The 14,172-nt window shown below is 52.7% G+C and overlaps 1 protein-coding gene across 1 annotated transcript in view; it reads right to left on the minus strand.

Moving 5' to 3' along the window:
- IREB2 (iron responsive element binding protein 2) overlaps nt 1-1,261 on the minus strand; it is a 42,051-nt gene extending 40,790 nt beyond the window's left edge. Inside the window, exon 1 of the mRNA XM_019640212.1 lies at nt 1,098-1,261. Coding sequence (XP_019495757.1) covers nt 1,098-1,116 — 19 coding nt within the window. The 5' untranslated portion in view covers nt 1,117-1,261. The remainder of the gene's footprint in view (nt 1-1,097) is intronic.
- Nucleotides 1,262-14,172: the final 12,911 nt, after the last annotated feature.

Consider the following 14,172-nt stretch of genomic DNA (forward strand, 5'->3'; position numbering starts at 1 on the left):
ATTTAATCTTAAATAATTTTAATTTAAATAGCCACATGTGGCTAGTTGTCCACTGGATTGGACAGTACGGCTCTAAAACCATGACTTTTATCAAGTAAAAACTGGTAACATGATTAACTCCCGTATGTGATAAACAATACCTGGAAAAGGACAATAAGCATGACAGAAATGTTGTATAGGCATGTTTGGGGCAGACACGTCCTGGTTATTTTTCGTAAGTACAAACAGAACAATTTGAGAACGCCACAGTTATATTACAGGGACTTTAAAAAAAAAAAGAATCAAAAAGACAAGATTTTGACAGAGCATTCAACCCCATAGACAAAATCAAAACCAACCAACCAAACCAAACAAAAAAACAAACAAAAAAAACACCGTAACAGGTTTGGGTCAATGAGCAGATTCTCCCTAAAAGACACGTCTGGTTTTGCAGGAATTGAAGCTCAACTACAAAGTCGAGGCAGAGGGGTCTCCCGGGAACGTGCCCCGGCTCCTGCGGGTCTCGGGGAGCGGCGGGGAGGCAGCGCTGCGGGAAAAGCCCTGCCCATCTTTTGTGCAGACTCATCGCGGCGGGGGCGCAGGACCCTCCACACGGCCAGGCCCCAGGCCCGAGGCGAGGAGCGGTCGCCACGGCCCGCTTCCAGGAGCTGCAGCGTTTCCTCTCTTCTTTGTGGAGAGGGGCGCGCGGCGGGCAGAGGGAGGCGGCCCCGCGCCGCAGTACGGGGTCCGAGACCCGGCGGAGCAGCGCTCGGCCTTGGCCGCTGGCAGAAGCCAAGCGAGCGGGGGAGCGAGCGGCTCGAGGCCGGACAGCGGAACCGCAGGGCTGCGGAGACCCCGGCCCCCACCCTACCCTGTGACTGGGGGCGGGGAGGTGGGCCACCCCCGCCGCAGGGCCGCGAAGGAGCGGAGGCGGGCGGGCGGCCCCGGGGGTCACGCCGGCGGCTCTCGCGGCCCGGGCGCGGAGGCCCCGGGAAGCGACCCGAGCCCGCGGCCCGGGGGCCGGCCGAGCGACTCCAGGCGAGAGCGGCAGGGACGCGGCGCCGGACAGCGCGCGGCGGCGGCAGCCTCCAGGCCGCAGGCGGCGGACGGAAACTGACCTGCACTTGGGGCGTCCATCGCTGGAGACCATATTAGCCCGCGAGGAGGGGCCCGCGGGGAACGAGGGGAGGCCGGGCGGGGAACGGAATGAAGGCGGCCGGCCGGCCGGGGAGGAAGGAAGAGCGCAGTCTCACGCAAACACCGCGAGAGCCGCGGAGCCGGCCCGGGCCCGCGCTCGCGAGATTTGCCGCCCAGCTCTCGCGAGACCTCCGGGCGCGAAACAAAGAAAGAGCAAGGGCGGGGCTAGCCGGAGGGCGGGGCTAGCCGGAGGGCGCGTCCTCGCGCGGTCGAGATCCTGGGAGGCCGCGTCGTGGGCGTTCCCAGCCCGTTACTTAGCGTGGCCTCGGGTGTCCAGCTGTGGCTCTGAGGTCGAGCAGGGTGCGTGGGGCGGGGACGTTCCTCGGAAGAGCGGCATGAGGACCGCGCACCCTGGTGGTGACCCTCGGCTCCCGTGTGCTGCGTGGCCTCCACGCGCGTGCTCTGGCAGGGTGGCCGGTTGGCGGGCGCGCAGGGGGCGCTCCAGCACCTGGACGGAACGCGGCGTCCTTGCGCTCCTGGCCTCCCCTTTGTTGCTCCTTCCCGCTTGGGGGTCATCACGCTTCCGTCTCCATCGCTCCAGTGCGCTCGCCCCTGCGTCCCCACCTCCTTATCTCCGGCGGGCAGCCAGCTTTGCAGAGACAGCTGCTGTGCTCGCCCTTTCCCTCCCACTCCTTATCCCGTCCAGTCCGCCTTCCACCTACCGAAATACCTGTGCTCAAGGTCTGCCGTAACTCCACGCTTCTCAGTCCTTGCGCTCCCCCCTTGTTGAGAGGTACTCTTAAATCAGAGTGATTTGTCTTAAGTATTTTTTTGGGACCTCAGACTCCACTTTTTTTTTTTCCCCTACCTGCCCCTAAGGGCGCTCCACTCAGTCCGCTCTGCAGGCCTCTTCCTCTGCCCAGCTCAGATGCGTTGGGCATTGACTATACCCCCCCAGCTCTGGGAGGTGTATACCCCACACCTCCTTTCCATTTTCCCTGGCCTGTCTCACCCTCTTCCTTTGGCTTCAGTTATCAGTTATATGCTGATGCTTCCCAGTCCACCTGTAACCCAGACCCATCTCCTAAACCCAGAGGTATTTAAACCTAGTGGACACCTTCACATCCCACGGCCACCTCAGATTCAAAATTTCCCAAACTGGACCCTAGAATCGGTCAGATATGTGCTTTGCAAATATTTACTCCCAGCCTGTAGCGTGCATTACTTTCTTGCCCTCACACATTGCTTTTCGGACAAAATTAAGAAAGGTTGCCAACCCCCAATGTCTGTCACATGTCGCTAGACTGTAAACTCCATGAGGGTATGTACCATGTGTGTTACTCCTTGCTATGTCCCCAGTATCTGAAACAGAACCTGGCACAGAGTAGATACTAAATAAACGTTTGTTGCATGGATGAAGTGATTTGTTCAAGATTGTACAGCTGGCAGTACCAGATTAAAAAGAAGGGCTAATAATTTGGTTCTCTTTTCAACATTTAAAAAATAGGTATTCCTAGATTTAACTGGGTGATCAGTTTGTAAGGTTTATAAATGTCTAATCATTATTGTACACATGAAACTAATACAATATTGTATGTGAACTGTAACTGAAAAACTAAAAAAAAAATTTTGTTTTAAATATATATATTTAGGTTTTTTGAGAAGAGAGACAGAACTTCTTCACAGGGGAAGGGCAGAGAAGGAAGATCTTCTCTGAGAGGCCAAAAAGTGACAGAACTGTCTATTGATGCTTCAGTTTGCCCTTGAGAACTTCGTCTCCCTATCATAAGTGGTCTGTCTCAGGACTTCTTTCCAACCACTGTGGTATTCTCCAAAGGGAGGTTTTCACAACATTTTGTTTTCGAGTTGCATGTCTGGTGGGAGTTTTAGCACTCCAGTGACACTTCAGCACCCCCTACATCAGTGTTCTGGGCAATGTCAAGGCAGGTTCATCCTTTCTTTTTTAATTAAATATTTTTAATTAAAAAAATTTAAAGAGTTCAAGGATTCAGAAAAATTGTGAGAAAATTACAATAAACTGTCATATATTTCACCTAGATTTATTTAGGGTTAACATTTTGCCACATTCGCTTTATCTCTACAGATTTACCTATTATGTAATAGATCCTAATTTTTGCACTTATTTTTCAGCTTAATTGAGATATAATTGACATATAACATTGTGTATGTTTAAGGTGGACAACGTGATGATTTGATAAACATTGTGAAATGGTTACGATAAAATTAGTTAACACATCTATTCACAGTTACCTTTTCGTGTATGTGGAGAGAACTTCTAAGATTGACTCTCAGCAACTTTGAAGTATCAATACAGTATTGTTTTTTTGTTTTTTGTTTTTTATTTTAGCTGAGCCATCCTATCACCTGTTGGCAGCTCAGCTTGGGCCGGGACTTGAACCAGCGACCCTGTTGGTTAGCGCTCACACTCTTGAGCGAGCTCTTAACCAACTGAGCCACTCAGCTGGCCCCTAGTATCGTTAAGTATAGTCACCAATCCTCGTTATTTCTTATTCTAATTTTCTTCTTGAACCACTTAAGCATCAATTACGGAGATTATGACCCTTCAGCCCTAAATTCATGATCATGCATCTCCTCAGAACAGGAAAATCTCTTACATCATCACAGTGCGATGATCAAATTCAGGAAATCTAACTTTGCTATAGCACTATTATCTAACTTACGATCCATATTCAATTTTTGTCAATTGTCCCAATATTGTCCTTTCTAGAAACCTTTTTCCCCAGTCCAGAATCTGATCCAGGATCAAGCATCTGATCCAAATCTGATCCAGGATAAGACAGGATCTGCATTAGTTGTCACGTCTCCTATTAACTGGAACAAGTCACTGCCCTTCGTTTTTTTTCACGACATGGGCGTTTTTGAAGAGTACTGGCCCGCTGGTCTGCATCATGTCCATTAATTTGGGCTGGCCTAACTGTGTCGTCATGACTACAGTTAGACTGTGCACTCTTGGCAGGAATGCTGCATAATCGACGTGTCATTTTTACAGCACCATGTCAGGAGACACCAGATTTTATGTAGTTACCTTTATGGTAACTGAGCTATCTCTTAATCTAAACTCAGAGAGGGGTTTCAAGCCAAGTCTGTGGCACTCTAGAACCCACGTTTTTACCCATCCACAGCTGTGTGGTTGGACGTGGTCTCAGCTGTCACGAGGGGTGGAGGTGCCCACGCCTTTCTAAACCTCAGTATGACCTCTCAACAGCTAAGCCCCGAGTGCTGCCATGTCCTTCCAGCCTAGTTTTAATTAGACACAAAGCAGGCCTATTTGGTTATTGATAGTTCCCAAAGAAATGCCGTATCTTTAAAAATCAAAGCCATGATAAACAAGAAGACCTGCCACTGCTCAGAAGCCACTGGAGTAGGTGAAGTGAGAGCTGTTGGCTGCCAGCCCTGGGCACAGGAAGTCAAAGGGAACCATTGTGCGCTCCAAGCAGGTAACCGTGTGTTCTGCCCACCTGGTCAAGTGGAATGCAGGTAAGAGTCTTTCCTTTTCGCTGATAAGAATAGACTATACAAGTTTTTAGAAACTCACTGAAACCCCAGTCTGTTGCCAGGAGGTGGTTAAGGTCAGTGCAGATTTGCAGTTCAGAACACAATCCTTGGAACTGTGAGATGATAGAAGAGAAACAGACCCATATTTCCTTTCCTAAGGGAAAAAGAATTGCCATCAATAAAATGACATAGGAACACAACTTTCCAAAGAACTGTTAGGAATTAAACTGTGTCTTCCCCCAGGCTCCCTCCAATTCACATGTTGAAGTCCTAACCTCACTTCTCTGATGGCTGATCTCAGCCAAGCCCTGCGCTAGGGGCTGGGGACACAGAGGAGACCAGGGTGAGTCTAGCCTTGTCCCTTAGTTGGGGAGTGGGAGGTGGGGGGTGCTGAGACGTAAAAAGATGGCGACCATGTGTCCAAAGAATCAGCAAAGGATCTTGCCAGGAGATGGGCGTGTTCAAACTCAGAAGCTTGCCGTCAGGATCTTCCCAGACAGCACTGGGACATGTCATGTCCACTTTCTGTTTCTCCTGCCCAAACAACTTGGATTTTCTTTCCGGCAATTCAACTGTTCCCTGCTCCCCATTCACAGACCCAACACTAGACTCAGTATTTGGCTCAGGAATTGGGGATAACTTAATTAGAAGCAACCAATCACTGTAAGATGTTAGCTGGGCCCTCTGAGAATAGGAGGCCTTCTTTTTTCCTCTGGGAGTTGTGGGAAGCGAGGCTGTGACGCCTGGAACTACAGCCATTTTTACCACCACAGTGGTGAGCCTGGCGCTGTAAGGTCCACTGTGTGCAACCTGAGAATAAAACCGAGACTGTGGAAACACAGGCAAGAGGGAAAGGAATGGCGGGTCCTTGGTGTCCCCATTCAGCTGTGGACCAAGCCTTGCCTGTTCTCCACAAGAGCTTTTCTAGGACTGTTTTCAGTTATGTGAGTCAATAACCCCCTTTATAGCTTAACCCAGCTTGTTTGTTTGTGTTTTGTAACTTACATCAAAAGATCCGATGGCTATTTGCAAGCTGTGTGGTTTGGGGCAAATTACTTAACTTCTCTGAGCTGCAGGTTCCTCACTTGTAAAGCAGTCACAAATAACAATGAATACTTAAATGACTGTGTACGTGAGGGGTTGTATAGATTCCAACAGTGGCTGTAACAAATTACCACTGACTTAGTGGCTTAAAACAACACAGTTTTATTATCTTACAGTTCCGGAGAGAAATGGGTCTCACCGGGCTACGAGGTGCCAACAGGGCCGCACTGCACTGACGGCTGTCCGGGGAGGCCAGCTCCGGGCCTCTTCCAGCTTCTAGCCTCTGCCTCCTTCCTAGGCTCATGGCTCCCTTCCACCCTCAGAGCAGCAGCAGTACCGCTCGGGCCTCTGTTTCTGGCATCACGTCTCTTTCTGACTCTCCTGCCTCGCTCTTTCACTTCTAAGAAGATGTGTGATTACTCTGGGCCAAGCGGGTAATGCAGGTCATTTCCCATCTCACAGCCCGATGGTCTGCAGCCTTAATTCCTTCCTGCCACGTGACAGATCTATGTAACAGGTGCTGTGGTTAGGGCGTGGGCACCTCCAGGGATGGCGGGGATGATACTGCCAACCACCAGAGTCTATCCAGCGTGGGCATATATGCAGGACTCCGTGAATCCTTCCCACGGACTTGGAAGCACAGATGAAGAACACTGAAGCCCACGTGGTGGGCATCGAAGAAGGTTTTTAGAGAAAACGACGTGTAAACTGAGTCCATTTAAAAATAATGTCTTCCACCTATCAAATACTTCAGACACAGTGCCAGATGGGTGCATAAACTATTTGTCATCTTCATAATAACACTGAGGGATAAATATTATTAATAGCTGTGTTGTATAGATTTAAAAACTGAGGTTCAGGGATGTGCAAAGATATGATCCCTCATTAGCACTCACTCACTACTTGATGGAAATAGAGAGGTCGGTTTTGTTGAGAGTGAAAGACAAAAAAAAGTCCAAAAAACGTGGGGCGCCAGCAGGAAAAGTCATCCCAGGAGAGGCCCTGTGCTGTTTCCCCTGACAGCATAGGACAGTTCCCCGGGGGACCAGGAGGGGTGAGCGGAGAGCCAGAGGAACGCTGCAGGGGACGTGAAAGGAATTTGGGATGGTATGGAGAACACACCGCACTTAATAAACTCTTTAAAATGTCAGAGCAAGAAGGGAACACGAGAAGCCATCTCATTTAGGGGCCTCCTAGATGGGCCTGGGTCTCGCTGAAGTTCCACGGTGGGTTACAGGTTAGATGCCAGCACAGCAGGAATGGAGAACCGGGTTCCGGCACCGAGTCCCACGTCTCTTCTGGGGACGCAGGCCAGCGACCCCAGGTTGATGTGAGCAGAGCCCTCCGTTCTCAGTTCTTCCAGCCTGTTCTGCAGCCAAGCCCCTGGTTTGTGCCCAGAATTTTCACCGGGACGTTGGGGCGGACAGCTTAGGCTGCTATCAGGCGAGGGGCCTCTAGAGGGCAGCAGGACGAGGCATTGTCTCTCCCACTGCCACAAACAGACACTTAGGACTGAGTGTGGAGCCCTGGCACCAGAGGTTAATGAAACACTGAGGGAACGATAACGGAATGTATTTGTAGTTCCCATCTGTACCCTCTAACAGGGCAATAAGAACAAATTAAGACACCCAGGTGGCCCTTTCAAAGCCGCCATCATACCAGCTTGATTTGTCGCGTGAGGTTGCCCCACTTACGACACCCCATGCTCAGAAGGCCCTTCAGCACGAGCTTTGGGGGCTGTCCTTCTAAAGCTCATGATGTTGAAATCTGACCTTCCATCCCCAGATCACAGGTGTCCTGGGCCTTCTACAAGCTTCCGCTCCTCTCCCACAGGTAAGACACATGGCCCCTGGGCAGAAGTAGCACTGGGTTATGGCAAGAGCCTCCTGGCTGGTCTCAGCACAACAACTAGAGGGGCTCTCAATCTACTAGATAGCGGAAGCCGGCTCTGGCCGGCCTCTGCTCCGGACTGCACACTGGTCCTTTGTGACCTGCAGGGGCTGGACCCCAAACGACCACTTCCAAGACCCTTGCAGGTCGGGGTATATGTTCTATTCTGCTGGCCCAACACACTGTGTGGGACTCAGGTTCGGAGCTAAGCGGTGTGGAGAAGGGGGCGGGGCATGGCCATCTGTCGCTGGCGCAGATGGGATGGAGGTGATGGCCTCCCGACTGGCACCCTTGGCAGCCCAGTTCTGCAGTGGGGTTTGTGAGCCGTTCCCATAAGCTCAGCCTAGACAGTTGCAGTGATTCATGAGGCTGATCTGTGCGTGAGCCAGAGACCCACTGCTGGGGACAGAATCCATCGTGGCTGACTTTCGCAGAAAATGAGCCTTTACAGGCACGGAGAGATTGTGGGGTTAATGGGAGAGCTGAACACACAGTGTCCAGGCTGAGGCTGCAGGGAGGATAGCCAGAGGCCCCAAGGGGCTGCTACTGAGTGTGTGACCGGGCGGCCAGTGTCTCCAGCAGCAAAGCACGCTGCTACCTCACATGGGCCTCTGTGATTCTCAGCCGTCACCAGCCGGACGCCCCCATGGTCGGAACCACAGCACGGCTGCAGCTCCAGGGTCACACAGGGCCTGCTCCGGGCCACAGCAGTGCCACATGCTCTGCTCCCTGTACTCATGAGGCCAGTGACTGGGCACTGGGGTCCCGCACGGGCCACCAGGCAGTCAGCAGACACGGCAGAGCTGTGGCTCCCGTCACCTGCACCTCTGTGCAAGCCTGTCTGAACCCTGCTACCAGGGCTCTGCCTGGGAAACAGACGTCAGCTTCCGGACTCCGCAGGGGAAGTAGCACAGGGAGAAGGTGGGCTCCGCGTCCTGAACTTTTCTGTTGGCGCTCACTGGGGCACATTCAGATGTCACAGGGCACCCACCCTGCCCACACAGGTTCTGCTCTGGTGGCGGGCGGAGGCGGCATGACCTCTAGGACACCCTGTGCGACACGCTACAGTCACGCGAGGGAAAAGTGCCCCTGCACTCCTGTGCGAAGACCAGTCCCAGCGTCGCTGTCTGGGGCCAAACAGAAGGAGTCGGCTCCTGTGTCCTTTCACCCGCCCTTGGAGACCTAGGGATGGTGACAATGACGTTCCCCAAACCGTGCTGAGCACAACGCTGGTGCTCAGGTGAAAAAGGGTTGCGGGGTGCTGTGCGCCAGAGTGAGGACAGAAATGAAGGCTTGGCAGGACAACCAGCTGTCCCGCCAAGAGGAGACCGTGTTCACAGTGTCGCAGCAAATGCAAAATCACCGCCATCTGGCAACTCCTGGGCCTCTGAGAGGCCGAGGAACCAATTCATTCAAAGCAGATCGGACTCAGTCTGCGAAACCATCACCAGAGGGAGTTGAGATACAAGAGATCTTGGGCTGGGACCCTTCAGAGGGCTTGCTTTGGGAGACTGCTCCTCAGGTCCAAGTCCAAAGTGCTCCAGCACCTTGACCACTGGTTTTCATTTGTGAATAGCAGGTGGCCACTCTCACTGCCCCACTTTTTAAAGAAGAGCGCCTAGAGGTTGAGTGACATTTTTTTCACATCCTGCTAATTCCAACCTTCTGCTGTAGCTGTGGTTTGCAAGTTCCCGGGCTCTTTAAAAGCTTTGTCGGCGATTTTAAAAGCTTCACGCACTCACAGACTGCTCTGACACCCTCACTCAGGAGAGGAGTCAATGATGAAAAGAGGCCGTTTCTCCCTCATTTTGGTGATGCATGAACAAACGTCAAAGAATTTGGTAAAGCAAATGAACTGCCTCTGGACCAGCATTTATTTATTCATACTACTTCTTGGTTTCCTATGCTGAGTAAATATTATGGACTCTACAGAGGCTGAGAACTTGACCCCCAAGAAACAAACCGCCCAGCTGGGAAGCGCTGTCTGTGTGGGCCAGAAGAGGACAAAGCTACTCTGCTGGGCGTTGTGGAAAAGTTTCACAGAGATGACAAAGGACAGGAAAAATGAAACAAAACATGAGGCGGGTTCCTTACCGTGGCAGCACCCTGAGGGGCTGGCCAGGAGTTCCGCCGGCCGTCCTGTCCAGCTCTGGCTCTGCTCACCAGTCTTCCCACACACGCGGGTGCAGCCCCGTTCCTTTCCAGTAAATTCCATGTGGCTCAGGCTAGCCCGAGGCCTTGGCTCATCCGATGAAGGCTTGTGTAGGAAGGAAAGACCGGCCGTTCAGGGAAGGATGGAGCAGCAGGTTTGCAAGGACACAGAGCGAACCTACAAATCTCCTAGACCCTGGCCCACGTGTTTCCAAGTACCGAGCACACGTTTAAAATGTCACCACGGCGGGAAGCTGGGGAGAGGCTCCAAAGGACCTCCCTGTGTTACTTTTACAAGTTTCTGTGTCTATAATTATTGTAAAATAAAAGCTTTTTTTTTTTTAAGTGCATGCTGCTGATACAGCCAGCAGAGTGTCTCAATTCCCACCTCCTCTCCTGAGGTGTGTCACGGGGGAGGATGCACAGGTAGGAAGAGGCGGCTGGCACCAGATGGGGGAGCTAAACCAAAACCACATCAGAGAGGAGGCTGAGGCCGCTCAGAGCTGTTCTCCTCTCCAGCCCTCCCCGGCTCCTCCTCAACTCTCATGGCACAGAACCCATTCCCCTCAAAATGCTCATCAGGTCACCTCACCCACACCCCAAACCCATTCTAAGTGAACCCCACCCTCTGGTGGGTGAGGCTCGTCTTACCCGCAGGACCCGCCCTTCCGATCTGGCTGACCGGACAAGGCCGCAGTCCACAGCTGGCCACCACTGTGCAGCTGTTCCTTTCGATGAGTCTTGTCAAGTCGCCCTCTGAGAGGCTGCACCACCAGAGGCCCCCACTTCCCCACACCCATCTGGTAGCAGGATGTTTTTTTTACACTGATTTATACATTTTTGATTGGCTGCATATATTTGTTAGCAGGATTTTTTTATCTTTACCATTCTCAGGGTAGTTTATTAGAAATCAGGAATCGTTTACTTGTCGCCCCCCCAGGGCAGTTCTGATTCAGACAACCCCCTTTCACAAGGGGGCTCCACCTCTTCCTGTGCGTCAGGGTGGGTCGAGTCTAAGGTCCCTCAAGTAGAAAGAGCCCTGCCTGCTTGGCATGTGACCTTACACGAATCCCCATCTCACGGGCAGGAACCCCCTCCTCAGCAAAGCCCCAGAACTTGTCACTTGGGCCTTTGGGTCTTTCCTGGTTGGAAGGGAAGACTGTGAGTGCCATGTGCAGCATCTCCTTGGATGCTCCAAGGTGGTTCTTATTGTCCCCACTGCAGGGATGAGGAGCAGAGGAGACGCAGAGCCAGGGAAATGCTGGGTGCGAGTCCACAGCGCATCGTCCTCAGAACCCTTACTCCCACTTGAGGGACGCGGGGTCAGGCTTTCACCCAGGACTTGTGTCCCAGCTCTGCCATCAGCCGCTGTGGGGCACTGACTGAGGAACCCCTCCCCTCTCAGGCCTGGGTGTGATGAGTGGGTGGAGTTGCCGACCTCCATGGCCTGAGTAGGAGACAGGGCAGGAAACAGGCCAGCATCGTCTAGACCCCAATCCCTCATTGCCCATCAGAGGGGTGAGCATCAGAGTGACAGCACACCCCTCTGGGAATTCGGAAGCACGTGGTGCGTCCAGCCCCGCCTCTGGGGCAGGGGACCAGGGGAGAGGTGCATGTTTGAAGCACTCACACAACACATGCAGGGCAGCCGGCTGTCAGGAGGCTTCCCTGGTCCCAGGAACAAATGACAGAGGCAGGTGGAAGTAGTTATCTTTGTTGAGAGAAACAGGGCGCCGGAACTCGCTCGGAGGCCCTGGAAGATGACGGGAATGAAAACCAGATTCCACAGTCAGTGCTGGGAGAGAGTGGGCGAGCTGCCATTTAGTTATGGGACCTGGGGCCAGTGCCGGGGGTGAGGGGGGCGGAGGGGAGGCTCACATTTTGAAAGATGGGAGGATGAGGCTCAGGCAGCCAAGCATCTTGCTCAAGGTCACATGAGCTTTAAGGCTTGAATAGTGTCCTCGGTTCCTAGCACAGTCTCCCCATTGCCCCATGCCCCCTGCAGTAGCCAATCTGCTGTCCCCACCGACCCACAGGCAGGGACACTTGGGAAGGTCCCCAGCACTGGACAGGGGACAGAGGCAGCACTTGAGTCTCGAGGGTGCTGGCGGGACCCATCGGCTGGCTTCCACAGTTGGGCTTTTCCACACCGATGACACCGCTGCTTATGACCTTTGCCTGCTTGGCTGAAACGTTCCACAACGTGCTGGAATCTGCAGAGAAAAAACGGAAGTGTAAAGGGGACAATGAAAAATCCCGAAGGTGTGGTTCAGCCCGGAACACAGGCTTTGTACCCAAAGCTTGTAAAACATCTCCGACTTTGTAAGCCCCTCTCAGCGGTCACAGCACATGGACTCTGTTCCCGTAGGGAAGCTGAGGCCGCTACACATAGACCACGGTGACGGCTGTATGCGCGGTCGGACGGGCGCGTGCGCTGTGCTGGGGACAGTTCAGGGTACTAAGAAATGCGGCTAGGGAAGGAGAAGTGGCCGTGGGGCTGTGGGGGACATCGGCTCAGCCACTTCTGTCAGGACTCCCTATGCCCTCAGTTGCCAAGCCCTGGAAAAGGGGATATAAGCTTTGAATGGGCCACAACAGAAAGGCTCAGCCCCCAGGTCTTCAAGCCCAAATAAACTGGTTTGAGTCCCTGCTCTGCTTACCAGCTGTTGGCCTTGGGGAAATTCCTTCAGTGCTGAGTCTCCCTGTGTTCACTAGCAAAATATGAACAAGAGAACACTGACTTCTCACAAGCACCATACAAAGTATACATACGTATCATACTCATTTTATAGGTGAGGACGCCGAAGCACAGAGAGGTTAGGTAACTCCCCTGAGGCCACACAGCTGGCCTGCTCCCCAACTTCAGCAAGGTTGACGTTGGGCCAGATGACACATCATTGTGGGGCTGTCCCGTGCACTGTAGGCTGCTCAGCAGCACCTCTGGTCTCTGCCTTCTAGACACCCCCACACACGCAGGTGTAACAACCCAAAAGTCTTAGGTCGGGCCCAATGTCCCCTGGGGGCCAAATCACCCCCGGGGAGAGCTGCTGAGGATGCCAGCGCCAGGCCGGCTGCAGAGAGCTTCATCATATCCTAAAATCTCGGGAGAACCCACCATCCCGGGCATGCAGCTGGTCAGCGTTATCCCTGCAGCCTGCAGAAAGTCGGCTGCTGTGGGCTGAGGCAGAGTCAGCAGCCAAGGGTCCAGGAGACAAGGGAACTCAACAGATACATCTGATGCACTTGCCATGACAACCCCGCAGAAAAAGTGAAATCCTCTGGTCCATCAGACCCAGCCCACCCTCTCGTCCACCGTCTCAGGGACAACCTGTGTCATGGATAGAGAATAACTATAGCCGTCTGTTTTTTATGCCTTTCACTTATAAATTTATATGAACCCAGGATCAATATGCAGGACTGATTTTTCTATTTGAAACTATCTATCAATAGGATTTTTAACTTTATAACATACAGCCACTTTGGTTTCACTCAACAATACATTTTTGAGATCTGTCCCTAATGATATGCGTAGTCCTTAACTGCCATGAAATCACCCACCCTCTGACTGTACCTACCTGACCGGGCCGTCTCCCATCAGTGGACACCCGAGCTGTCCCCAGTTTTGTGCGATGACCAACATGCTGTGGTGCATGTCCTCAGACGCGTTTCCTATGCACACACTGACCCTCTCGTGGGCACGTACATGGACAGAACTGTCTCCTATAAAGGAAAACAACTGAAATCACACATCCTATTTCCTCAGGTGCTGCCCGATTGTCCTCTGTGGGGTCTCTATCGCCTCTATTCTATATACTAGCAAGACATAAGAGTGCTTCCGACACTTCCGCCACCTTCTTCAGAAGCTCTGCCGACCAGGGTGGCTCCTGCCGTGGGGGTGGACCGAGCATGTGAGTCTGTCACAGCCATCTGTGCTGGGCCCAGCCCCCGGCCCTCCAGCCCCAGGGCCTTTCAGACCTTCCTCACTGCCTGCTCCCTCCAGAGTCACAATCTTTAGGGAGCTAAGAAAACACAGCAGGAAGGAGCCAGGTGTGTTTCCAGTGCTGCCCACACTCAGGGTCTGGGGACTGTGACTGCGGCAGGGGCCATCCCTTCCCTTGGGGCCTCTCAGGGTGCATGTGAGGAGCAGCGCACATCAGGACTTTGAAAGCTGTCAGGTTCCTGCCATAGGTGACAGGCCACCTAACACATGTTGGGTGTCAATTAAACGCTGGCATCGCGAAGCATTCAACGTGTAGTATTTCAGCTACTACCCCCAGGATCCCTGTAAATTAGGGCCTGTTGTCATTCCCGATTTGCAAACGAGGAAAAGGAGTCACAGAGAGGTTAGGAACCGCACCCAGCATCGCACAGCTGGGACTTCAACCCTAAGGATCCTGAACTCTCACACGCAGGTAACGCTGACCTCTCAGGCCC

Source organism: Hipposideros armiger, unplaced genomic scaffold (assembly GCF_001890085.2).
Source record: "Hipposideros armiger isolate ML-2016 unplaced genomic scaffold, ASM189008v1 scaffold_48, whole genome shotgun sequence".
Lineage (NCBI taxonomy): Eukaryota > Metazoa > Chordata > Mammalia > Chiroptera > Hipposideridae > Hipposideros > Hipposideros armiger.